Genomic DNA, 26,176 nt, shown 5'->3' on the forward strand with positions numbered 1-26,176 from the left:
GCTGCAGTCCAAATAGCTTCTAAAAAGTACTGAGTCATAACTAGTCTGGAAACTTGTTATGGTATGTCAAGCTACTCTAAGTCAGAAATGGACATTTACTAAGCATTTTCTGGGCCCCTTGCAACTTTATTAATCAATGTCTTTGCATTCAGTTCCTATGTTGACCAAATCTTCACACACACACACACACACACACACACACACACACACGCACGCACATACACACATCATTATTGAAATTCAGCAGTTCAACTCAAGGGCAAATTACTCATGTGGCTTAAGTGTACAAGAGCAGAGAAAAATGCAGTTAAGTTCATCTTCAGTTGGAGGAAGGAAAGCTTTCTATGCCACCTGACCCTTTTTCTTCTTTCAGCAAAAGGTCAAGAGTCTTTTGCATGTGGGTAGTGCCTTAAAAGTGGAAGTATCATTTCTAAAACATTGTTTAAGTGGCAAAAAATTATCCTCTTTTTAATAATGCGGAACAAAGAAATAGGGAGGGGCTGGAGGAGAGGAGCAGGTGGATCATTTTACAGATAAACAACCCTAAACAGAGGAGACTGAATTGATTTATTTGCACGTATTCTGCGGGTTCTAAGAATACGGATCTACAAAACCTTAGCTCTCAATCTAAGTTTATATTGTAAGGTCTTCTGTCTTTTAAGATATCAGACCTTGCATTTTTTTCAGACTCCATGGTAGTCCGGCCTACTAAAAATAAGCTTACAAAGATCATGTTGACCAAGAAATTCACATATTTATTTAATGAGTTCTCTGTTTCTATTTTCAGAGAATAGTAGTATATGTTTTTAAACACTGACTGTTTCAAATAATGCATGACACTGCCATTGCCAATATCGTGTGTGTTATATAGATAAAATGTACCCACCGATTAATCATAACCATATTTTCAAAGGCCAAAATATCAGAGTAAATAGTCTGATAATTTTTGTTCATTAATTTACTGGTTCACTCACCGCTTTCAAAAATGTAATGTGTGCTTAATACGCAGTAGGCATTAGGTTTGGTATTATAAGTAAAGGAGTGAGCAAGCCAAAATGGAATTGTGATTATACTAGAAAATCAGAAATGGGTGAGCACTATTCCTAGATGCTCAGAGGTCAAGAGAACATCATATGTCCTCTACCACAGTTAGCTTCCCTGGAGAGAAAAAAGAAATGTACATTTCCTATAAGACATTTTGCTCTTCTTGATACAGTCATGGCATCAGGACAGAAATTAATGTTGGAGATGGCAGCCTCTACGTATATGCCCCACTTTTTGGAGGTTTTCATTTATAGGGTTAGAAAAGACATTAAAGTCCTTTGTCCCTAGGAAGTAATCAATAAACTTTGTTAAAGGAATGATTGGATCGACTAATGTAGGGATAGTAAAAAGGTTACATTTCACGTCTGAACTCTGAAAGTAGCTTTGGTAGCTCCTGGACTGATCATTACTGGCTAAATTGTGTGTAGACAAAATCTTTCTGAGCGTTAAGGTCTTCTTGTGTTCAAACCTCAGAATTCATGGTAGGGATCTAAGAATCAAAGCTCCAGCTACCTAACTTACTACATAAAATTAGTGACAGCCTAAATCCTTTTGATTTTTTTTTTTTGACTCCTCAATTAAAACCCCAAATTTGTACTGGGATGACCTATACAGCCCTTTATTTCACAAGCCTTATTTCTCACCACTTTTCCATATGCATTAAGCATTCTAAACACATCAAACGTCTTGTACATCCTAGGGAGCAACTTGATGTCTCATGCTAATGTGGTTTCGTACATCACTGCCTCTTTCAGCAATGCCTTCCCTAGAAAACCTCTAGTGGTCCTCTAAGACTAAGTTTAACCATCATCTTCTCTTGAAAGCCCTACTTGTTTCTCCTCATTTCCTCCCTCTCTATGCAGAGGCAGCCCTGTCTCCTTACTACATAACATAGCACCCAGACCATACCTCTATTCTGCATTTTCTGGCTTGTCCATCTATCTTTCTATCTTTCCCTATACCAAGCTTGAGACTCCTAAAAGGCACAGATTTTGACTTATTCACCTCTGCCCCTCTCTACAGAACAAGCTAGGAGAACTGCAATAAATGATGGTTGACTGAATGGATTTAAAAATAAATAAAAAGCAGTATTCCCACAGAAGTTGAGAACCCACTCTTCCTCAGTTTGTCCCCTTTCATGCCTAGTGCCAGGCACCTGGTATCCATTAGATCTGCAGTGTTTCAAGGAAGTTCCAGTTGCTTAGGGACCTCTTCATTTTCCCTGAGTTGCCCTCTGGTGGTTGCCTACCCACAGAGGACAACGGCAGGGGTGCAGAGTGTAAAGCACACACAGGGTATGACAGTTACTTTCTGACATCAGAACCTCACAAGCACTCTATGCTGTCATTTCTTTTACGTCATTAGTTTCCCACCAGGACATGAGGCCTCAGAGCTGACCCATGTGAATTGGGCCTGAACCACAGTGTACTCCCCACGTCATTCATGCCTCGCCTCCCCCTAACTTCTGCTTTTCTTCAACTGTCTATGGATTCTCCTGACAATTTCTGCCTTAAAACATGCGTTACTCGGCCCGACCTTGACTCCACTTCCCTGCATGGACTTCCCTGCATGAAGCCTCATATCCATGCCCCTTTACTGGTATCGACAATCCACGGCAATGTACAGCCCAGAGCAGAAATGACCCCTGCCTTTCCTTTCTGCTGGAGCAATTCCCAGGAAACTCTTCTATTAGCTGTGCTTAGGAAATATCATTTTCTGTTCAATTATTCTAGTTAGTAGAATTTAGCTGTATTAATATTTTATTCTGGAAGAACTAGAACACGAGGTATTATGCTTAACCCTAAAGGATACTCAGTGTAATTAGTTTTTCTTTAATAGCTAAGAAAGCATTGGGGACCATATATTAATTTTGGGGTATCATTATAACCATCAATTATTTTCCCATAAATATGAAAAAGGTCCGGTTAATTTAATGTTCCAGAAAATAACTACTGAACAATTATCTTACTCTTTTTGTATATCTTGTATCTTTTGTTTTTAGCTGAATACAGCAAACCAATTTGTTTCCAGTTGATAAATATGGTGTTTGTTTATTAGCAAATTTCTTTGTGAAATATCGTGCTAGAGAAGGATGGACTTTGAATGATGATGGGGCAAGGATCCCGCTCTGTGATATCAAAAGCATGCTGTGGCACCGCGTACGGATAGTCTAGGAAATGCATAAGAACAAAATAAAGAACAGAGCATGTCAAAGAGAACCCCTAGGTGTAGAACCTATTGTGCAGAAAGGAATGTACATGGGAGTTGGCACCAGGTACTCAGGTGGTGTTTTGAAGTCAGGAGCAGTCCAAGGACCTTCCATTTAGTATGGAAGCCTGCCACCTCCTTTTCCTAAACATCTGTGTTTAGATGCTCCTAGGACATCAAATTCTCCTTGTGCTCCTAAGTCAAGGGCCACTTATTCTCCTTTTCTTCTCTCGGCCCTTCTCTTTTCTTGATCTTAAATACAGGAGTGCCCGGGGCTCAGTCCTCAGACCCACGTCTCCTCTTCTTTCTACTCTCACTCCTTATTTGATTCCACCCACTTCCGTGGATTTTTAATTATCCTACATGTGCCAGTAAGGCTCACATTTTTCTCAGGCCACAACTTTGAGTTCCAGATCCATATACTAGACTGAGAAGTCAACATCCCTACTTGGATATCTGCTAGGCATCTCAACTCAATACATTCAAGACAAAACATTTCATTTCTGTCCACTGGATTCCCTATCATAGTAAATGACAATTACATTCACTCAATGGTTCAGCAGAAAAATCCACTCACCCTTGGTTACTTTCTTTTTCATATATCCCACTTTTGATCCATCAGGTAATTCTATTGTCTCCACCATCCAAATAGATCCCACATTGGATCTATTTGAAAGCCAGTAGCAACTCTCTGCCCACTGGTTACCTCCATCATGTCCCTATGCAGATTCTCCACAGAGTACTCAGAGTGATCTTCTTTTCTACTCAAACCTTCCAGTAGTTTCTAGGACTCTTAGAATAAATTATAACAACTTCTCCTTCCCTATGCCTCTACCACTTGTTCATTTGGCTCCAGCCACACTGACTCCTGCTGTTTCCTCAAGTGCAAATAAATCAAGTCTCTTCTGACCTGAGGGAATTAGCATTTTCTATGACCTCTGCCAGGACTGCTTTTTCCCAGATACAGACTTTCCCTTACTTTTCTCAGAGCTCTGGACAGATATTACCCACTGCAAGAGGGGAGGCCAACCCTGACCACCTTACCTAAACCCCTTCTTTGTTATTCTCTATCCCCATAACTTACTTAACATTTTCTACCTAACATTAGATTATTACTACCTAACATTAGATTACACCTTTGTTTATTTTCAGCCTTCCCCAGCTAAAAACAAGTTTCATAAGGGTAAAACTTCAGTTCTCTATCCCTAAATGAGTGAATTGGCTCCAGCAAGTAACAAGAACTCAGCCTCTTAGCAAATGCAGTCAGGCAATGGAGTTTGGACAACAGTACAGGATGGCCCTCAGAAACTGAGACAATACTGCTTTATGCATTAAGCCCAGAGCTTTTACAGGGTCCCCTTTGAGGAAGATAAGTGAAAATAGTGTTGCAAATTGGGTAATACAAGGAATAGGTGAATAGAAAGAAGTCTAGTTCTTCAAAGAGAACCTTACACTTGCATAAAAAATCAAAATGTCCCATACCTAACCTCAAAATGTCTTAACTAACTTGCAAATTATACTTTTAATTTCTCATTAATTATTTATTTCCATGCTTGAAAACAAAACAAAAGGTCTTAGAGATTAAAAACAAGGGAATATGTTAAGGTAGTTGACTATATTTTGAACAGAAAATTGCTTAAAGGAGGGAAATTCTCCCAAACCCCTTAAAAATTTTGAAGCATCATAGACTTTGATGTTTTGGGTGAAAACTGAACCTAAACTGGGAGAACCTATGGCATATGTAATTACCTAAAGGAAGCACTAAGTTGTATTTTGTTTTTCTCCTAGTCAGTCATTCTAAGCAGTTCTCTAAGTATGATCTGGGGAACCCCTGATCATCTAAGAGACTCTTTCAGGGATCCATAAAATTAATGCTATTTTTATAAAATAGTAAGATGTTATTTGCCCTTTTCATTCTCGTTTTCTCACAAATGTACACGGGAGGTTTCAGGGGCTACATGGCATGTGACACTGCAACAGATTAAATGGAAAAGCATATATGAAAATCTAACTGGTTTCTCTTAAGCCAAATATTTGAAATATTTACAAGGATGGAAAATAAGATCATTCTTCTCATTAAATATTTTTGTTTTGGAAGATGTAGTTATTTTTATGACTATATTATTTATGTTAACATGTAATGAGAACATTATTGTTATTTTTTGGATTAATAACCAAATATTTAATAAAGTCTCAGTTTTAATTTCTAACACAATAAATATAGATGTAACCCATGTAAGTATAAGCTCTTTTGGATCCTCACTAGTTTTTAAGAGTATTATGGGGTCCACAAAGTTTGAGAACTGCTGCTCTAAGACACTAAACTATCAATAAATAGATTCCTAACTAGATATTTTATAACTTAAATTTAAGACAATAAAAATATAGTAAAACATATTTTATCCTTGATCACTTTAAATATATTTGTCAGAACTCCAAGAAAATCATAATTTTCTCTTTGGTACCCATTATATCTTTCTCATTCCACAAAAGATTTCAGTGTAGACTTAGAAAACTGTTCTAATTTATTTGCACATACAGTTGGCTAAAGCTTCAGAAACACAAATACAAATGGAACCCCATACAAAGTTTTAAGGTCTAGTGCTGTGGCGGTGAACACATGCTTCCTGAACCCAATGCCTAAATTTACTCAACCCTTCTATACTTTAGTTTCCTTAACTCTTAAGTATGGATAATATCAGTACCTAAATCAAAGAGCTGGTTAAAAAAAAAAAAAATTAAATGACTTCATACTTATAAAGTACCCAGAACAGTGCTAAGCACCTTTAATAAATGGTGTCTACTATTGTAGTTAATATAGACATGTTGGCTATCATTACAAGCATTACTGAGAATAATATCAAAATATTAGCAAGAGCTGTGGAAGAAAACAGGGAAGCAGACACTAAAACTGTAGCAAGTATTAGAATATCAAAGCAATTAGAAATTGAAAGGTAAATTTAATCTTACCATTGAGACATATCCTTTTCTGAGAAGTCAAATATGTTTTAGAATACCCCTTGTGGTACTTTATCCGGTAACCATGTGACAGGGAACTTTGTTCATATTAAATATATGCCCCAAAGAAGAAAACAGATTGCATATTATGAAGATCAGTCATTATGAAAAAGACAGTTTGTTAGTGCTAAGTGTATATCATCTCCTGATAAGATTGCTTCCCAAGCCAGGATGCCATATTGAAAATCATGGCTAGAGAACAATTGTCTTGACAAAGGATGCTGGGTGTCAATGAACACCAACCAAGTGTATTGAGAGATCCAGTCTCATCGTTTGCACTTCAGAAAGGACAGCAGGGAGAAATTTTTTAATGGAATGTCCTAGATGATGTAAATTAAATTATTTTTGTTTAACACTATGACCATAACTTGTGGAAGTTATATTTTTGGCACTTTTTCAATCCCAAGTCAGTTTATGTCTACATTTATATTTACTATCAATTTGTGTTAGAATTAGGATCACTTAATAAAGTTTTCAGAGTTGTGGAATTTGGTCCAATATAAGAAGAAAATATGAAAGATCAGCATTGTCTACACATCTTGTTTGAGGTAACAAGTCTCTTACCATTGAAAGTATAAAAGAAAACGTCTGTATCTTTTTATCAGAAAAAAGTCATAAGGCCATCCAATTCTACTCTTTACCCATTGTGTTAATACTCTCATAAACAAACCCATTACCCTTCAATTGTCTATACTAGAAATAAACTGCTCTGTGAGGCAACCTATTTCATATTATGGACAACTCTCATTCATTTATTTAACAAATATTTATGGCCCAGTCATTCTTCTAGGAATTTGAAATTTATCAGTGAACAAAACATATAAAATCCCTGCCTTCATATGACATATTATTTTGAGACTAGGCAGATTAATGAATAACAAGTCTAAGTAAAAATATGTGTGCCAAAAGGTGTTATGTGCTGTGGAGAAAAATAAAGCAGGGAAAAGGGATAAAGAATATTAGAATGGAGGTGAGGGGATGTTGGTTAGTTAAATAGTGAGGGAAGAATATTCCCAGAAGAAAGAGAAGAGGTAAGAGTGGGGATTTTAGGAAGATTTATACCGTGCCATTGGTTAGAATTTGCTACCTGGAATCACACCAGCTACATTTAATTTATTTATAATTAGGTATTTATTGTGTTTAAGTCTTTAATATTTCAGGCTAAATATCTTCAGCTCTTTCATTATTTACCATATGCTATGATTTCTAGATTCCCTGTGTCTCAGGTCTCTTCCTTGGACATACTCAGTCAGGACCTCTATACTCTAAAAGAGAGAGTAGAATGATAAAATTACCCTCCACCCTGATTCTATGTTCTGTCTTCTGGTGTTAGTGGTACTTTCTACAGGATGTCTTCCTGACTCCCAAGTCTGAGCTATGTGTCTCCTCTCTGCATTATCTTAGTTATATTATGCGGTATTATAACTCACCTTAAACTTGGCAGGCTCCAGGCCACAACAATAGGTAGTGTGTGTATTCTACATCATTGTGCTTGGCACATAGTAGCTGTTCAGAAATATTTGTTGAGTTGGATGAATTAACATCCCTTACAAATCTAGTAGTGTATAATTTTAGTCTCTACTGATTGGATATGTAAACTACAGGAGGGAAGGAAGTTTTATTGTGTTTACTGCTATACCAGCAACACTCAGAACAGAACTCATACAAAGTAGGCACTCAAAAAACATTTGTTGGAGGACTGCACATCTTTGAAACAGTCAAGACGAGTGTTAGGTAACAAGAGTTAGGATTGTGCAATTGGCAAATAATTCTAAACACTCAGGAATATATTAATATAGTGCTTTATGTTTTACGAAGTATTTTCTCCTGTGTGTTCTCTCCAATTCCCTGGGGTAGGTGGGATAAAGCACTATATTTTCATTTTATAAAGGGAGCAATTTTCTGAAGCTCCAGAGATTAAGAGTTACTTTAAGTGATTGATGTTCTCAGGCTTCAATCCAGATCTTCCAAGTCAAGGTCTTATGGTTTTTTTACACCACAAAATGCAGGTGTAAGTTTACTGCAGCGTTTTCATGTACAATGGACATTTCTTTATCATCTGTAAAGAAATGTCAGAAATGTCACTCTTGACAGCCCTTGGCTTCCCATATCACTTTGATTCCTTTGCTTTCACACCCATATGTTTATAGTCGCCCTGGTTTAGATACATTATAGGTCAAGTTCATTTACAGTCAATCTCAGTCCAATCCTTTCCCAAGCTGGAGGAGTGCTCTTCCCTCTCATCTATTAGATGATGCATTAAAGCTGGATAAATGTCTTTCACATTTTTTTTAAGATTTGCCAGCATGCTATAGAAACATGTATATTAGAATTTTGTCTTAAAAAGTTTTGATTAAAAAAATGAGTCTGGCCTTATCTTGCCAAAGTTATCTGATATTTTCACTATTTGTAATTTCAAAACTGTTTTCAACTCATTGCAATTGCAGTAATCATTTCAGATTTCCTGTCAACTTTATTGCCTTGGGGTGTATGAATAGGGTATTTCCAGACAGATGCCTGAGGTCAGTCACTTCTTATTTTAATGAAGGGTGTGCTTCCTCTATATGACTGATAGAGAAACATTATTTTTAGACAGCAATAGCAATTCGGTGTGCTTAGCTCACAATTTATTATCACCTCAGTACATAGGGAGATGGGGGAAGTCGTGTGTCCCTGTTCCATAGGAGCTGAAATTGTGCTGGTGCCGTGAGAGTTTAGACATTGACGGATAAGGTAATCTATTGCAACAGAAATGTAGTGACAGAGAATTAAGTGAGACAGTCTCTGTGTGGTTAAGACTTGTCAGATAAGACTTTCAAGGTAAAAAAGGAGTGAGGCTGATGTGGGAATGCCATGGTCAAGCAGGCGAAGAATGGACTTTAGAGGTAAAACATTCTGAGTCCAAGTCCAGCTTAGGGTTTTATTAGCTGTGTGAACATGGGCTTTTCTCCCATCTGTAAAATAAGGTTATCAATACTGCTATCAGAGGGTGGTTGTAGAGATTAAATAGCATAATATGTATACAGGCTCCATGTACCACATAATATTAGCAGGGGCAAAGATTACTGTCTGAGAAACTAAACCTTCAGTGGAAAGCTTCCAGCAAGCTGGTTCATTATAAAATCAGCAATTTCACAGGTGATAAGAAGCATCCAGTCTAGACATAAAACTTTAAAGTTGGTTAGTAGAAACCATAGTAATAGCAAAATCACTGTTCGTCATTTGCACTATGAGATTTAAGGGAAGAAGGAACAGTGGTACATGTTAGGTGTAAATGACACTGAGTGAGGATTTTCTTTAGTTACAAATTAAAAATTGATTTGTTGGGTTTTAGCAATGAAATGTTTTTTTATTGGTGATTGAAAATACTTATTTAGACATAAAAAATAAAATTTCCATTTTATTTGTTAATTTTGAAAAATATTCATGTATTAATGAAAGTAAGTAAAGTGAAAAGAGAACATTTCTCAAATGCCACCATTCAGAAATCAATAAATATAAGCCACCCTTGAAAGGATAGGCTTTCAGAATTTTTCTATGCATATATCTATATATCATTATCTACTCATATAAAATTACTGTTTTTATAAATATGGCATCCAACTATACATGATGCTCTGTAACCTGCTTTTAACATAATGTATGTTGTCAGTACAGATCTATGTTCCATATTGATCTATAGATCATTCTGTTCATGTCAACATGGATCTATAATTCCATTTTTAATGCCTTCCCATGGTTATCATAATGTGTTACACAGAATACTATTAGACATTTAGATTGTTTGCAGTACTTTCTATGCTCTTATAAACAATGAATTTTGCTATTATAAACAAAGGTATTTATGCTATTAATACAATGAATTCCAGTTTGTAAATTATGAAGTAATCATACATAGAATATTACCATTTTGAAATTTCCGGTGAAATAAAGGATCAGGGCAATAGTCATCAATGGCTGCTAGAAACGCTACTTGGGGAACTTTATAAATAGGTGAGTTAAGCTGATGATACCCGAATACACTAGTAAGTTTAACAACACAAAAAGAGGGCAACCAGACATTATTTACCTCTTAATATGACAAAATGGAAGATATACACACACCACTGACACAGTCATGCCAGATAAGCATCTAAAGTTATAGAAAAGATAGGGCACAGAAATCTCTTAAAAGATAGTGCAGCAATGCAATCAGTGGATTGAAGAATGAGTGAAATGACAGGACTTGACTTCTTAGGGACATTAAATTGCAAGAATAAGGGGCAGAAGGTTAGCTCAGTTGGTTAGAACGCAGTGCTCTTAACAACAAGGTTGCCTGTTCGATCCCCACTTGGGCCACTGTGAGCTGTGCCCTCCACAACTACATTGAAACAAATACTTGACTTGGAGCTGATGGGTCCTGGAAAAACACGCTTAAAAATAAATAAAAAGTTTTAAAAAATTTGCAGGAATAAAAACGGAAAGGGTAATTTATAAAGAAGGTCTTAAAGACCTTTCAAACATATGTAATATTTTAATGTTATTTGGATCACTATTCTCACATACCAATGGCAAACATGGTTAACTAGAGAATCAGAGAAATTTCTAAACCAAATATTTGATGAGATTAAGTAATTATTGTTAAATCTTTAAGTATGATAATGTTGTTAAAAAAAGAAGTCCTCTTTTAGAAACATACATTCAAGTATTTTCTGATGAAATGATGTGATATTCAGAAGCAGCTTTGAAACAGTTAAAGGTGAAAGGTGAAGAGGATATCTAGATGTCACAAAATTGACTCTTTGTTGTCAACTGGTGAAGATAAAAATGAGTACATGGGACCTCATTCTATTTCTCCCTCTACTTTTATGTATGTTTGAATTTACTATAATACAAAGTAAAGAAAGTAGTTAAACTTACATTATTATATGCAAAAGATTGTTGGACATTGGAAATACACAAAATACACCATAGAAAAGCTACTTTTAATTAAGAAGAAATTAAAATAAAAAGAGAAAAATGTGATAATCTAAAATTCTTTCTGTTTCAGAAGAAGCTTGCTTAAATTTAATGGGCAATGCTAAGAACCATGTGGAAAGACATAAAAAGTCATCACAATCAAAATAATTGAGTTAGATGGATAGGAAAGAGTATATTTCTGTAAAAAGCAATAGCAGTAAATAGTAAAAAACAAAACAAAACAAACAAAAAAACCCACAAACACCACTTGTTTTTAAATAAGTAAATGCCACTAAAGTTAGTGTTATCTCAAAATCATCTTTCCAGAGAAAATGAATGATTGTATTTTGAACAAGAATCCCCAATTATGGAGAGGAAGCTAATAATTAAATGTCCTCTCTCTCATAAGGTACAATGTAGACAAAATGATAGAAAGTGAGCTTTGAAACCAAGAGCAAGCACTGAGACTTTATATCATGAAATATCAATGTTTTAATGGGGCAAGAAATCACCTTCACATTCCCATTTTACAAATAATCAACCTGAGATATGCTCATATGTGAAAAAGTCTTCTTTCCATTTTGTTGCCAAAAATTACTTTTTGAAGATTATAAAGGTGATAGCCATAAAAATTTATTATCATGAGTGTAATAGATAAAGACGGTGAACATACTAGTGAATTCAAATGTGTCACATAAAACCACTGTTGTTTGTTCTTTGGGAAAAAGCAGGAATTAATCAGGATTTAATTAAAGTGGAGAGGATACTGAAGGGAATACCAAGGACAGAAGCTATTTATGTGAATGTCAAATGCAGAGACATTATATAATCTTTAATTAAGGAAGAAATTGTCTCTAAAAGGAGCAAAAGGTAGCAAATCGTTATTCTATAGAAGAAACAAAAGAAGACAAAGAAGGCAGCTACAAATGTTTTTTAATTGAGAGGAGAAAGATAATTTAGAGAAGTGAATGACACAGTGTGGACTTTTGTCCTCCTTCCATCCATACCTAAGAACACGGTCACCCTCTCTTTTATTTTTATTTTTTATTTTATTTTTATTCAAGTTTATTGGGGTGACAACTGTTAGTAAAGTTACATAGGTTTCAAGTGTACAATTCTGTAATACATCATCTATATTTCACATTATGTGTTCACTACCCAGAGTCAGTTCTTCTTCTATCACCATATATTTGATCCCGTTTATCCTCATCTATTAGCCCCCACCCCCTTACCCTCTGGTCACCACTAAACTATTGTCTGTGCCTAGGAGTTTTTGTTTCTTCATTTGTTTGTCTTGTTCCCTCAGTTTCAGTTTTATATACCACATATCAGTGGAATCATATGATTCTCGACTTTTTCTGTCTGACTTATTTCGCTCAGCATAATAATCTCAAGATCCATCCATGTCGTCGCAAATGGCACTATTTCATCTTATGGCAGAATAGTATTCCATTGTGTATATATACTGCATCTTCTTTATCCAATCATCTATTGAAGGACGCTTTGGTTGTTTCCATGTCTCTGTTTAGGAGAAACTTATCATCACACTGCTGACCTTTGCTTACGAGGGCAGCATACTGTGTAATATATAGGGTGATGCTCTGTAGGGTTAAATCCTATCACTTTGAATTGTTTCTTTATTACAGAGATTGGGTTTGCATCAGCCCCTATCACACTCTCAGCTCCAAACAGAATGAGTAGCACACAGCACAAATTGCCAATTTGTTTATATACCACAATGCAGAAAATTTAATTTCAAATAAACAGGTGGAAATGTAGGAATCTTTTTTTTTTTTTTGAGAGGACATGCTCCAACCAACTGAACCAACTGAGACATGTGGGAGCTCAGCGGCAACTCAGCTCAAGGTGCCGTGTTCAATCTTAGTTTCAGGGGGCAGAGCCCACCAACCCTTGAGGGACTCGAGGAATTGAACTGGCAGCTTTGTGGATGAGAGCCCACTGGTCCACGTGGGAATCGAACCGGCAGCCTTTAGAGTTAGGAGCATGGAGCTCTAACTGCCTGAGCCACCAGGCCGGCCCCTAGGAATCTTTTAAAGTTATGAAATGCATTGTCTCCATTCGAGACTTGATCCAGTGCTTTTTTGTTCACTTTGGCTGGTAATATTCTTATCCATAAATACAAGAGAGTAATTTAGAAGGGCATGTCTGGGAGATGTGTGGGCATAGAGAAGAACAGGATTCCAACATACGATCTGAAAAGCATACTGGTGAAGAATTATGGTCATTGTAGTGATGACCAATAATCACACAGGAGACCCCTGATAACGCACAACTGTGATAAGTAAAATCATGTCGAGAAAATATGATTTAATTTGTTTTCAGTTTTCCATTTGTTAAGTCTCTCACTTAATACCAAACTTGAAATTCTGGTTAACCATGCGTGAGCAAGGAAAGTAGGAAAAGTGAAGAAGAGTCTAGTTATTGCAAGGCTAATTTTTCCATAGGAAAATGAAGGCAAGTTCTCAGAAAGAAAAATATCCTGATCTTGAGAAAAGACCAGAAGACCAAACCCTACATGGCTCTGTCTACCCTGCAGCCCCTGCTAATATCCTCTCCCCCTCACTTCTGTGCTTTACATCCTCTGACCTTTTCTCAATTCCTTGACTGCTCCTTGTCACCCTAGGGCCTTTGCACCTGAAGCTTCTTGTGTCTAGAACTAAATTAAGCTCACCTCTTCTAGCCAGTTCCTATCATGTTTCCCCAAAAATAAGACCTCGCCAGACCATCAGCTCTAATGCATCTTTTGGAGCAAAAAATTAATATAAGACCCAGTCTTATAAGACCAGATATAATATAATATAATATAATATAATATAATATAATATAATATAATATAATATAATATAATATAATACTGGGTATAATATAATATATATAATATAATATAATATAATATAATATAATATAATATAATATAATATAATACCGGGTCTTATATTCATTTTTTCTCCAAAAGGCACATTAGAGCTGAGGGTCCAGCTAAGTCTTATTTTCAGGGAAACACGGTAGTCTTTTTGAGCTTTACAGACTCTCCTTAAAAAGGTCAGCTGCATCTATTAGAAAATCGTATAATGCTGTTAGTATCTCTTTTCTTCCCCAAGATAAAAGCCTCATTTGTTCGTGTATTCACTGATGATCCCTTTATGTCTAACATAGTGCCCTGCTTAACCACTCAAAAATATTCATTCAACAAGTGAGTGAATAAATGGATGATTTTTATCTATGATTATGTAGCTATCAGGTAACTCCCCAAATTCAAGTCCACTTTCACAAAACTCAGCTCATATCTGCTCTAATCATGAGATACTGTCTCACAGAGAAAGGAAAGAAGGTTCCAAACTTGTCAGGAAATAATCAAGTATTTATCTAAGAGTAGTTTTTATATATAAATAAGATTTTATTTTATTTAAATAAATTTATTTAAACTTATTTAATTTTAATAATTAATCAATGTATTCAATTTTTTAAATAAAATAAATAATATTTCACCTTCAAACAAAGGGCTAAACTTCTAAAAAAAATCTAGCATATGCTTTCCATTTAAAAATATTTCTTATGATGTCAAGTAGTGTTAATGCTAAATTGACACTAAATTTCTCGTAATGACTCATGTACAGTTTTAGTTTGTGTCAGATTGAAGATGTGTCACAAGAGATGTCAGAGATGCATATTAAAAATCAAACCAATTGATTTTATACTTCGATCTGTTATCCAGCAAATAAGACTGCTTTTAGCAAAATGTTCTCCTGAATATATATATATATATATATATATATATATATATATATATATATATACACACATATATATGTTCAAAAGACAAAAAGATTTGATTAAATATTACAATTATGTTCAGATTTCCTTCACTGATTCTAATTATTTCTGAAATAATATTAAAAGCAGCTGTAGTTAGGGGAAGGAAGAGGCTCTTTATAAAGTCCATACTTCATCAAACATGGCTCCATTTGGCTTTCCCACACTGTGGATTTAAATGTCTGGAGATTTACTAGTGGAGTAGTGGGGTGGGTATAGGAAGAAAGAATCTTTTCACCTGCTCCCTACATACAAGTCAGCTCTGTGTCATACCTAGCAAGACAATCAGATAGTCTCAACTTCCTAGAAGCTACTTCAAAGGCAGCCACACATCCAGCGGTACAGATAACAGGAGCAGAAAGTTAAAGGTACAAAGAATAAAGGGGTGCACTGTCTGTAGAGAATTTAAACACAATAATAAAGCCAACCAAGTATCATCTACTCTTTATTATCACCATGTGCCATCTCCCTGCCTTCTGGAGCAGACACCCACCCGCCCCACTTTAGTATGCCACTCTTAAAGGGAAAAATTTCCCTTAGAATACTAACAGCCTTATCAAAAGCATATGTGTTCCAATTGGAACCATCCAGAATGATTCCCCTGAAAATGAAAACTCAGTATATTTTAAAAATACTGGGCTGGAGGAGAATGGCACTCTGCCAAGAATTGAGCCAAAAAGAAAAACAACTATATTCTTCCCTTTCTTCTCCATTCCTTGTTTAGAGTCCTGTTACTTGGGCCGTCTGTGAGATAATTGCAATCATCTCCTCACTGGTCTCTTCTTCATCCTGGACTATGCCCACTTTAGCACAGCGCATACACTCCTCAAAGTACATCTTCATAAAGCAGATATCTAGCTATAGCACTCAGATGCTCCAATTCTAATTCTATTCTAATTCTAGCTATGAGACTTAATTTCTGGAGGTCATGGATGGTGTCTGATTCATTTTGTAATCACCACACGACTTAGCTCATGGCTCTGAATGGAGTAGTCACTATTTGCTGCCTGAATGATTTAAAATTCAGCCAGTAAATCTGCACAATTTCCTTTAAATGATTGCCCTATAATGAGGCTGTCCCATTAATTTGCATCACTTATTCAACACATATTTATTGATCATCTATTATGAGTTAGGGAGACACGTTGGTGTGTTGAATAATTTTCCATCGAAATCTGCCTTTCCTTGAGCAGTTTCTACATTCAGAGGTTTTGTTTTGTTTTGTTTTGTTTTGTTTTTTAGCCCTCAAATCTATTATTGTTCATTTGAAATGAGATCAATACATGGGTCATAATCTGCTTTAGCCTATGAGCTGCTAAGTAGACTTGAAATCATATATATATACACATATATATGTACATATATATATGTGTATATATATATATGATGTGACAAATAAAAAACCATCAATGTTAAATAAAATTAGGAAAAAAATAAGAGGTTGGCTATTATTTCCATGTGTTATTTGGAAATTTGCAAATGGTGATTTTTTTCCCATAATTAGATATTTAGCAACAGTTAAGAATCATGTATGTGAGTGGGTGTGTGAGTTTGTGTAAGAGTGTGGGTGTGTGTGAGTGGAGTGTGTGTGCAGGTGTGTGTGTGCATACTATATGTATTGTGTAATCTCAGATAAGAATGTCAGAAGAAGGAAAAGGTAGGGGTGACAAGCACATGGAAAGAAGCATTAGAACCATCATTAAGTTACCCGTATGTGATGCCCCTCTTTTGTCACTAGCGCTGTTGACTTTGTGGCAAGAAATTCACCCATGAGAGCTCACGGGTGGAGTTTCCCGTCTAGTTGCTTTAATAAGATGCTATTTTTTTAAGTAAAACCAAAGGGGGAACTCAGAATTCTTGCAGCGACTCTGCCTCAGAAGGAATACAACCTTCACGTGCAACCTCTGGGAGCCATCTGTCTTTTTGGAACAGCTACCTGATTTCTGTCATATGAATATGCTCCTACATGGTGCAAGCCATTGGGCCATTCCTCTGTAGCTAGCCCTAAAGAAGGCCGGTGGCTTCGAGGTGGGAATTCCTAAAGAAACCTCAACTCAGGGCAGAAACAAATTATCTAACAAACAAAACACTGCATTCTATCATTTCATCTTTTTGGGATGCTCAAGAAAGGGACGGCACTGTCACTGAGCACTCCTAACTTTATTCAGGGCTCTGCAAACTGACCACTTAAACTAGTACTAGCTCCCAATGTCGCTGTTTGTTTTCCTTGCTTCATTTCTCTCATAGCAGTATCTCCAACTGACACCCTCTACAGTGTTAATTTGTTTATATTGCTTACTGCCTCTTGTTTTTCTACTTGAATGCTAGTCCCAGGAGGGTGGGCACTTTTCCTGATGTTTTCGCTCTTATATCTCCAGGGTCTAGTATTACAATGCCTCATAAGTACTTGCTAAATGAATACATGAAGGAATGAATGAACAATTGAATAACAGGGCTGTTCTCAACTGTGTTTTATTTGCCTCTGCTCTGCCCACTTTCTTGCCTTTAATGAGAACTGCTTAGCGACTGACTTTGAACATATCAGGAAGTTCACAATTTCCTTGATTCTTGAAAAATAATAAATGAAATCCAAGCGTAGCACCCATAAAATAGATGCCTAAAAGCCCCGCTTAACAGGAAACAAGAGATTCTCTGACATGCTTACAAACTGGGCCAAACAGGAGCTTATAAGTAATTCCTGAGATAACTGACAAAGGGTCAGCTTATAGGCACAAGCCTGGGGCTGGGTCAGATTGCCATCTCTGTGTGGTTTGGCCTCCTGCAATGTCACAGACAATCTGTCTGTCATCACAGAGCAGGTGGCCAGGCAGGACGGTGGGTGTGTATACGGTGACAATGTCAGTTGCTAACCAGGACCTTCACTGTGCTATAAGAAGACGATTGCTATTAAGTTGCAGATTGCACTGGACAAGGGCCAAAGAGTTAACTTTCCCTTATAACCACAATCTATCTTCTGTCCATAGAGGCCAGTCTTCCTACAAGGGACATTATGTGTTTGATTAATTCATCAACCATGCACCTAAAACTGCTCTAGATGCTGAGGACTGAGTGTTCAACAGGCCTTGCAGCCATGGATTTCACTTTCTCGCTCATATCTTCCAATCTGCTTATATATATATATATTGGTCAGGTCAATTACAATACCCACTTGTGCTCATGGAGGCTCAGAAAGACTCTCAAACATTTGTAAGTTCTCTTAAATTTCCAAGAAATGTCCCCATTTTTATATTCTGTTAAATAATCAGTGTTCAAAGCAGCAGCAGAATAGAAACAGCATTGTGGCCGATTTTTTTCACTTGTCTTTATTACTAATTAGCTATTTGATCCTAGGCCAATGGTTTTCTGCTCTGGCTGAAGCTTAGTCCCACCCAGGGAACTTAAAAAAATACCAGTACCCCTACTCCACTTCAGATCCATAGGAACAGAATCTCTAAGAGTGGGCCTGGGCTTCAATATGATTTTAAAACAACACAACTGGTGTAGCCAGGATTGGACAAACCTCTATACTTTCTCAGTCTTTAAAATGAAAGTAATCAGAGCTCATGCAACTAGTTTGTAGGATTTCTTATATAAAGATTAGGTTGAAAATGGCAAATAATTCTAATATCTACGTAAACAGCTTATTTTGGTCTATACTCTTAAAAATTCTGGAACCAATCCAAAGATGTCTAAGGTTTTGTGTGTGTGACAGTATATGATAACAGAAAAGGAAAAAAAAAATGAGTTTCTGAATTTTTCTTGCCCACGATTACTTAGCAAACTCCATAGGATTCTGAATGTTTAAAGAGACAAGATCATATAGTTTCATTATTGTGAGACACTTCCAAAGGTAGCAGAATCAGCATCATTAAAACGATGAATTAAGACCCTATAAGTTCAGTCTGTTTCCCCCTTAGGTATTTTTGTTATGACTGTTTTCAAGGGCCGTTGTCTGGGCACTGCAGTAACTACTAAAACATTGGCAGTTCTCAAAAGATTCTAATCAGTGCCCAACAAGTGAAGATGCAGAGGAAGCTATACATCATAGATGATGCCTTAAAAAAGAGATTTATTGAAAAAGCTGAAGTGCAGTCTTTCAGGGACATTGCTTCAGAACTGGATTGCAAGGAACAGCTGCCAGGGCCTTCATCTTGAATCCCTACCGATGGAGAGTCCTTGAAGGAATATTGAGGACAGTTTGGGCAAACTTAGTGAAGAAGTTTATGACTAAAAAGATCCCCTGTTAGTAAAATTAATGTGACAACCAAAATCTTCATTGTGGTGGAATTGGTTTAAAATGGCTCTAATTGGAAATTATACCCTCAGATTACAGTAGAGCAAGAGACCAAGTTGATATCCAGACATAAAGGAATATTAATATTGTGATCCAGCAAGAATGTGGTGTCCTCTTTATCAATCACATAACCACTCTCTGTACCTACAAAAACAGAAAGTGCACAAGCAGCTTCTTTCACTGCAGAGAAGAAAAGTACTTTCGTGCTATAGAGGCATCCATTTTCTTGGATTATTCATTGTATAGAATTCTATATAACAAAGATGACAGCATAATTATTGTCCATAATGAGATGGTCTGAATATGTAGAATCTAATTATATGGAACCTTTTTATACTTTATGGATATCATTTTTATGGAACTTTACCAATGATAATAAAAACAACAACATTTATTGAGTAATTGCTATGATCAGAAACGATGTCAAACACATTGTATACATTTTATCCTCCCTATAGCTCCTTGAAGAAGATTTTTACCATCTAGGTTTTCCAGACAAAGATATTGTGACTCAGCGAGGTTAAGAACCTTCCCCAAGTTCACACAGCCGGAGGTGATAGTCTGACTCGATATTCTGACTCCAAAGCCTTAACTCTTAACCAATCTCTGTTGTTTTCTGACCCTCTACATGATGATTCTGCCACTGAGTTACTCATTGGTAGCCTCACCATTGGTAAAGTTGTGGGATACGGACCAGATGTGGCCTTAATATAATAAGGGGCAGAAATGAAAAACAAAAGTGTTAGGATTTTGTACAAGCCCAACCCTTGACTGTAAGTTGCTCAAATGCAGAAGTGCAGGCACCTGACATCCAAAGACTGACAAATTCACAGGAAGTGGGTGATCTCGCAGCATGGATTATAAGATGAAGCATGGGTTATAACTGTGCGTCTGATAGGAAGACTGCTCCCACCCAGTAGCAAGGCCCACTTACTGGGTAGGGTTCCAGTTTGTTGCTCAACTGGTCAAAACAAAAAAGGAAGTAAAAGTTTAGTTGCAGGAATAAGACACCAGAGAAGGAACAATAGTACCTAGCAGTCAACAAAGAATCCCCAGTACCCTGAAGCAAAAACCCCTGGATCCAATCAGCAGCAAAGAAAACCCAAAGGACAAGTGGAGCCAGTGACCCACCTGATGTCCCTAGGTAAGGGAGAATGGCTAATGCTAAGCTCCACCAACTGGCCAGGCTGAGGGTGCTCTAATACTTTTTTCTTATGTAGAAATCAGAATCAGATTGAGCCCATGAATGAGCAGAGAGTTGAACGGTGAAGACTGACAAAATTTAAAAGAGATGGGGAAGTCTTGTTTCTATATTAACACACTTAAGAAGCCCCCAGCACTGAAAAAAACAATGATGGTAGTTCTGACCTAAATAATTCAAAACAGTGCCCGGTGCCAGAAGAAGAAAGGGCTGCTAAGGAGACATGCTGCACCGTGCACAGTGCTGGGTTCCCGGATTCCGAACGCAATAGGAATTGCATTACAACAAAGTAATTTTTCTCTAAGTACTGGGTGTTTTAGTAAAATACTATTATTTTTTAAATTTTGGTACCCCGATTATATGTCTAATTTTTCCATGGACTGGATAAAAAAAGTTGGACCTAATTCACAGCTTTTACACATACATGGTCCAAAAATGAATTGGCTAAAATCTCCTGAAGATTTGCAGGAAAATAGTTCAGGAAAATCTGAACCATCATCAGAATATATCAAATCTTAGTGATATCCCGGTGTAGTCCCCAAAATGGTCATGCCATACTGCTTGGATACATAACAATGGAAACTCATAACTGAATCTCAAGTCCAAAGGAAAGAATGGCAATCAATATTCAAGAAAACAGTTAAGAACTAATATTGCCATTGGAATGTAAATCACCACCTTCCTACATGCATCTTTCCAAAGCCACAGCATGCCACAGCCTCACAATTTCCTTACCTAGAGCTTTGTGCCAGTGATATAGCCTTTGATAATTCTTGCAATAAAAATCCAGTCATGCTTGACATTTAGGAGGGAGCAAAAGGTTCGATTTGCCTCGGGGCCCTGGAACCCTTATAAAAATGCCTTTAATGAGAAATGAAAGGCAAAATAAAAAGTAGGGGTTCAGAAATTGAGCCAAATCAAAAAGGCTGCCAAATGACTAAGCACTAGAGGTTCTAGGTAAAGAGAGGACCATTTAATGGAGGATTTTTCCTCCAATAAACTAAATTAACCAAATATCAATCTAGGTTGGAAAAGAGGAATAACAAGACCCAAGATGAAACTTGGCCATTTAGTTCATTTGTTTCTATGTGGTTTTTCACTAAGTAAAATCAGAGAATATTGGATAAAAAAACAAAACAAAACCCAAAAAAACCAAAAAGTTGTCTGCTGCCAAGATGGACTCTGGGCACCAATGGAATATAGACTTTAAGAACAGGGTCAGATGGGTAACTTATGGGGTTTATCACTTTGGGAGGTATATAAATGTCTGATCACTATGTTGTTTTATATACTTGAGACTAAAAAAAAAAAAGGAACAGGGCTCTCGTCACCCCATGTCACAAGCATGCTTACACTTTCAAGAAAATCTGAGCTTTCACTAAGTGGTCCATAATAGCACTAATAGACCACAACCTTTCCACAGAGTGTATTCTAATAAGATGTACTCCACTCACATTTTCATTTAGCTCTTTCACTCTGCTCCTTCAGTTAGTGTTGTCCCATTTCCTATGGGTGGAGTCTTTAGTTATACGCGTATGCTTTTCTCTGTGTCTTTTAGAAAGCAGCCACTTTGCTATCCAAGTCCTTTTTGTAGAGTGTGAGCCAAATGTCTGCCTCTCACACTCCCAGAAACTCAGGACCCTCAGTAACTTTTGGCTGAGGACATACTCCAACAGAGAGACGGTGACCTTCTGTGTCTCCCTACATGTGATTCTGTTCACACCCACTAGTCAGTGCCGTGTAACAAGAAGTTTGTGTGCAGAGTGGCTTTCAAGAACATGTAACTCATAAGCAAGAAATGGAAACTGTTCTTAGAGAGGAATGGTTCCTGGGAATATACAATACAAAAAGAAGCTTGGAATTTTCTCCACCCTGCCAAGTGTCCTCAACTACTGGATGGAACCCACAGACCCCTGCTAATTATTAAAGTGTGGGCCTCCTTCAGGCAGCATGGACAGCACTAGTATGCGATGCTGACATGCAGATCCCAGGTCTGCTCCAGATCTACTACACAAGAAAGGGCACTCCCAAGGTTATTCATATGCACATTCTTGTTTGAGGAGTATTGGCTTAGAACAGTAGTTCTCAACCATGGTTACATAGGAATCAACCAGGGAACACACACACACACACACACACACACACACACACACACACACACAGAGTTACTGACTGCCTGGGTCCCAACCCACGGAGATTCCAAGTTAATGGGTCTGGGGTGTGGCCTAAGCACTGGGATTTTTAAAAGCTCCCCTGGAGATTCAGGGTTGAGAGCCATTGGCATGGAGGCAGTGGAGGGCTACTTCCTTTACCCCTCTTTATCTCAGAGTCACAGTGGGATTCCTGGTGAGAATCTCCCTTTTCCTATGGGCTGGCTGCCCCGGAGCTGCGCTGTAAGTACTGGGGAGAACTCTGCCAAGGGACGTAACTTTGTGCCCAGTGCTCTACAGCCTGCTCCTCTCACCTTCCCTGTATAGCTGCCCCTGACCCCTCACACCTTGGCAAACCACACCAGTCGTTTAAAATACAAACTGGTGCTTTAAAATACAAACTTGAAGTCCTGCTTGAGAGCTACAACAGCAGATTCTCAGATGGGATGCTAAAATCTGCATCTTTAACAAGCTTCCCAGGTGTCTGATGTGCAGCCAGGTTTGTGAACTCCACAGTAGGTCTAGCCTTTCATCCTGCCAAGTCATTAAGGATTTGTAAGGATGAATGAGCTGTCAAGAGAGCAAGAGCCTGGTGCAGTGCTCCTTTATTAATTATGGGGAAGTGATGTATTGGCAATGATAATGCTTCTCTTGGAAAGGGCAATGAATGGTTCGTCGATTGCTGCATTAGATCTTTCCCAAATCAGCCTTAATGCTCAGCTTTCACTCCTCTCTGTAGTTTAGAAGCTGCATGGCATTCACATTAAACAGTCTCTTGGTCTTTATTCCCAGGTGAGTTGCAATCTTTGAGGGAAACACCCAGACGGAGAATCTTGCAGAGTTCTTGGCTGGGGAATACCTCTCTCCCCACCCCCATATCCTTATCTGCTTGTGTCAGCAGCTACTAGCCGGCGTGTTGCTGTGCACGTCTGATATGTAGGAGAAACATGGAGTGAGGATTTAAGAGAAAATCATTGTTACATCCCCGATCCCTTTGTTACAAGAAAGCTTCCTTTAGCAGAGGATAGAAAGTGGAGGAAGAAAGATAGACCTGATTAACAATTGCAGAGGTGAGAAATGAGTAGGAGAGCTGGGGTTGGGGTTCTGTCTGTTGGTGAGGCGGGGAAGGTGGAAAAGAAAAGTTGCAGTGCCTGTCTGCGCGTGTAACCGTTGGGTGGGTGCCGGAGAGAGCGCTAGCGCACGGCCAGAACGCACTGCGGGTCGCGAGCCGGGGGGAAAACGAAAAATCTCAGCGGCTGGGAGGCTGGAAGGGCTCTCTGCTCGCTTAGGGCTCCAGAAACGCGCTGGCTTTACTCGCCCGCGGGGGCCGAGGGCAGCGGAGGGCCCGCAGGGGGCCGGGGCGCGGGGACCCGGCGGCCGCGGCGGCGGCTGCAGCGGGGCCGAGCACGCGTGCGAGCCAGTGCGAGGCTGCAGGCGGCCGGCGGGCGGCGGGCGGGCGAGTGTGCGCGGGGGGAGGGGAGCGCGCGCGCCGCCCGGGCCCTGGCCCTCCCAGCCTCCCGGCCCCGGCGCCTGCCTCCCGCCCGCGCGCACCGGCTGCCCGCCACCGCCGCTCCTGCTCGCGCCGGCGCTGCACGGGAGCCTGCCCGCCGTCTCCGGCTTTGTGCTGCCCAGTGACGATGGGAGCGACCTCGTCCTGATCGGGCGCTATTTAAAAGGAGGGAGTGTGCGGTATTTCCTACTAGCGTGGAGGAACGGGGGAAGGATCCATCCCTACTTCTCCAAACCAGGTAGGATCTTATGATGGGCAAGCAGGAGGGATTTGGTCCGAGACCGCCAACTATTTTCCATGTGTTGTTTGTAAGGCTACACTTCCCTCCGCTTTGACAAAGGACCGGCTCCTAAATCGTGTGTGTGTGTGTGTGTGTGTGTGTGTGTGTGTGTGTGTCTCCCCACACATTTTCTGGGGTGTCCACGCTTCTCGAGGAGTGAGATTGTTCGGGCTTGAGCCTCTGGGTGTGAGTGTGCCTGCCTGCCGGTGCCGGAAGAAAAAAGGGCTGCTAAGAAGAGATGCTGCAGCCTGCACCGCGCTGGGCTCTGAGGCTTCAGGGCGCGAAGAGCTAAGTCCACCCGGAATGCAGCGCTGCTGGGGATCCAGGCGTCCCCACCCACTGGGCTCTGCTCTGTGGTCATCCCTCCTCCTGGTAATCCCTGGGGTCTTCCCCAACGCCACACTCTTGAATCCTCTTCTCTGGCAAGCGCCGGGTGCTCCTTCGCCTCGGACTGCGGAGCTGAGGGAGGTGTGGCCCGGGTCGGGAGAACAGACAAGGGAGAAATGCGGCGGGGGAGTGGGCTGAAGGGTCCAGGTTTCTGGGCACTGTGCCGGGGTGGGCGTTGGGGATTCTGCACGCACAGGCGTTCTCCCCTCCTTCCCCCCGCAAAGAGATTCGAAGGGAACTTTGCAGATGCATTATCTGTCTCTGGAGCTTTGCTGGCTCTTGGGGAAATGGTCTGTATTGTGAGATGTGAGGACACCCTTGTTGGCTCCACCTTAATGAAGAAGAGGGAGGTCTTATGGGTGGACACTCGGCTGAAAAAACCAAATCCGCCCAGGCAATGCTTTTTACAAACACAGTATGTGTGAGTCCTTAATTTTTAAACCCCGCTTTCCCCCATGGATTCTAGTGACTGATGAATGGCCTGGGCTGGCAATTCCTATTTCCTTCCCCAGACAAAGTGGCAGTGGTTGGGTTCAGAGCAGAATGATCAAATTTTACAAAGAATTTTTTGAAGACAGCTCTGTGCATGGTGTCTGCAGTCATTGGAAAGAAAGTCATGCTTTGCACTAGGTATCTGTTTTAACCCCCCTTAGGCTGACTCCCTTGCTGGCGCTCTGTCCTGCTAGTCAGCCACTAGTGGTTGTGAATATAACAATACAAACTTTGTCCTGCTGGAGGTTTAAAGGCTAAAAAGAGGAAAAAGGGTATCAGTAGGACGTGTAATGGAAGAAACAGTTTAAAAAATGACAGACTTGGTGAAGACAGTACAGGCATCTCGATCATGGAGCAGCTAGCTAGTAGAGTAGGTGGAAATTCTGAGCAGGTCTGGTGAAAGGCAGAGAGCTTGAGTATTTCCAAACATGAGCAATAGAACATCCACAATCCAGCATTGGTGTCAAGATTTTTGAAAGAAAATGGGGAGCAACCAAGAGGGGAGTCTCAAAGTATACCTTCCACTCATGCCCCCAACAGGCACGCATAACCTCACATGTTTTCTCCTTCTCTTCCAAAGACACCCCTGCAGCAAGTCAGGAAAGGAGGGAGCAAAATATATCTAGATGTTTCATTCATTTCAGATAAGAAAACAAAGCCAAAATAGGGATGACTGGTTTTAGGTTCCTCTTTCAAATCCTGTGTTACTTGGATTTAACTCTGGGTTTTGCTAAACTTGCTTAATTGGGAGGTTAGACGGGTATGAAAGGAGGAAGGAAGGGAGGGCTAGCTCCATTTTTGGGGCCTTGTGAGGGAGAAA

At 39.1% G+C, this 26,176-nt stretch overlaps 1 protein-coding gene across 11 annotated transcripts in view; it reads left to right on the plus strand.

The window, feature by feature from the left end:
* The window catches only part of SLC8A1 (solute carrier family 8 member A1), a 363,003-nt gene that overhangs the window by 36,958 nt on the left and 299,869 nt on the right, over positions 1–26,176 (plus strand). For 5 of the 11 annotated variants that reach the window (XM_033124676.1, XM_033124677.1, XM_033124684.1 and 2 more), the window contains exon 1: positions 24,758–24,849. The exons of 2 other annotated variants lie outside the window; for them this stretch is intronic. In XM_033124676.1, coding sequence (XP_032980567.1) covers positions 24,781–24,849 — 69 coding nt within the window. In that variant the 5' untranslated portion in view covers positions 24,758–24,780. Of the gene's footprint in view, positions 1–23,627; positions 23,758–24,220; positions 24,436–24,757; positions 24,850–26,176 lie in introns of those variants that run through there. 4 more of the 11 variants (XM_033124679.1, XM_033124680.1, XM_033124681.1 and 1 more) reach the window with 3 other exon arrangements.

The sequence above is a fragment of the Rhinolophus ferrumequinum genome, chromosome 13 (genome assembly GCF_004115265.2).
Source record: "Rhinolophus ferrumequinum isolate MPI-CBG mRhiFer1 chromosome 13, mRhiFer1_v1.p, whole genome shotgun sequence".
Lineage (NCBI taxonomy): Eukaryota > Metazoa > Chordata > Mammalia > Chiroptera > Rhinolophidae > Rhinolophus > Rhinolophus ferrumequinum.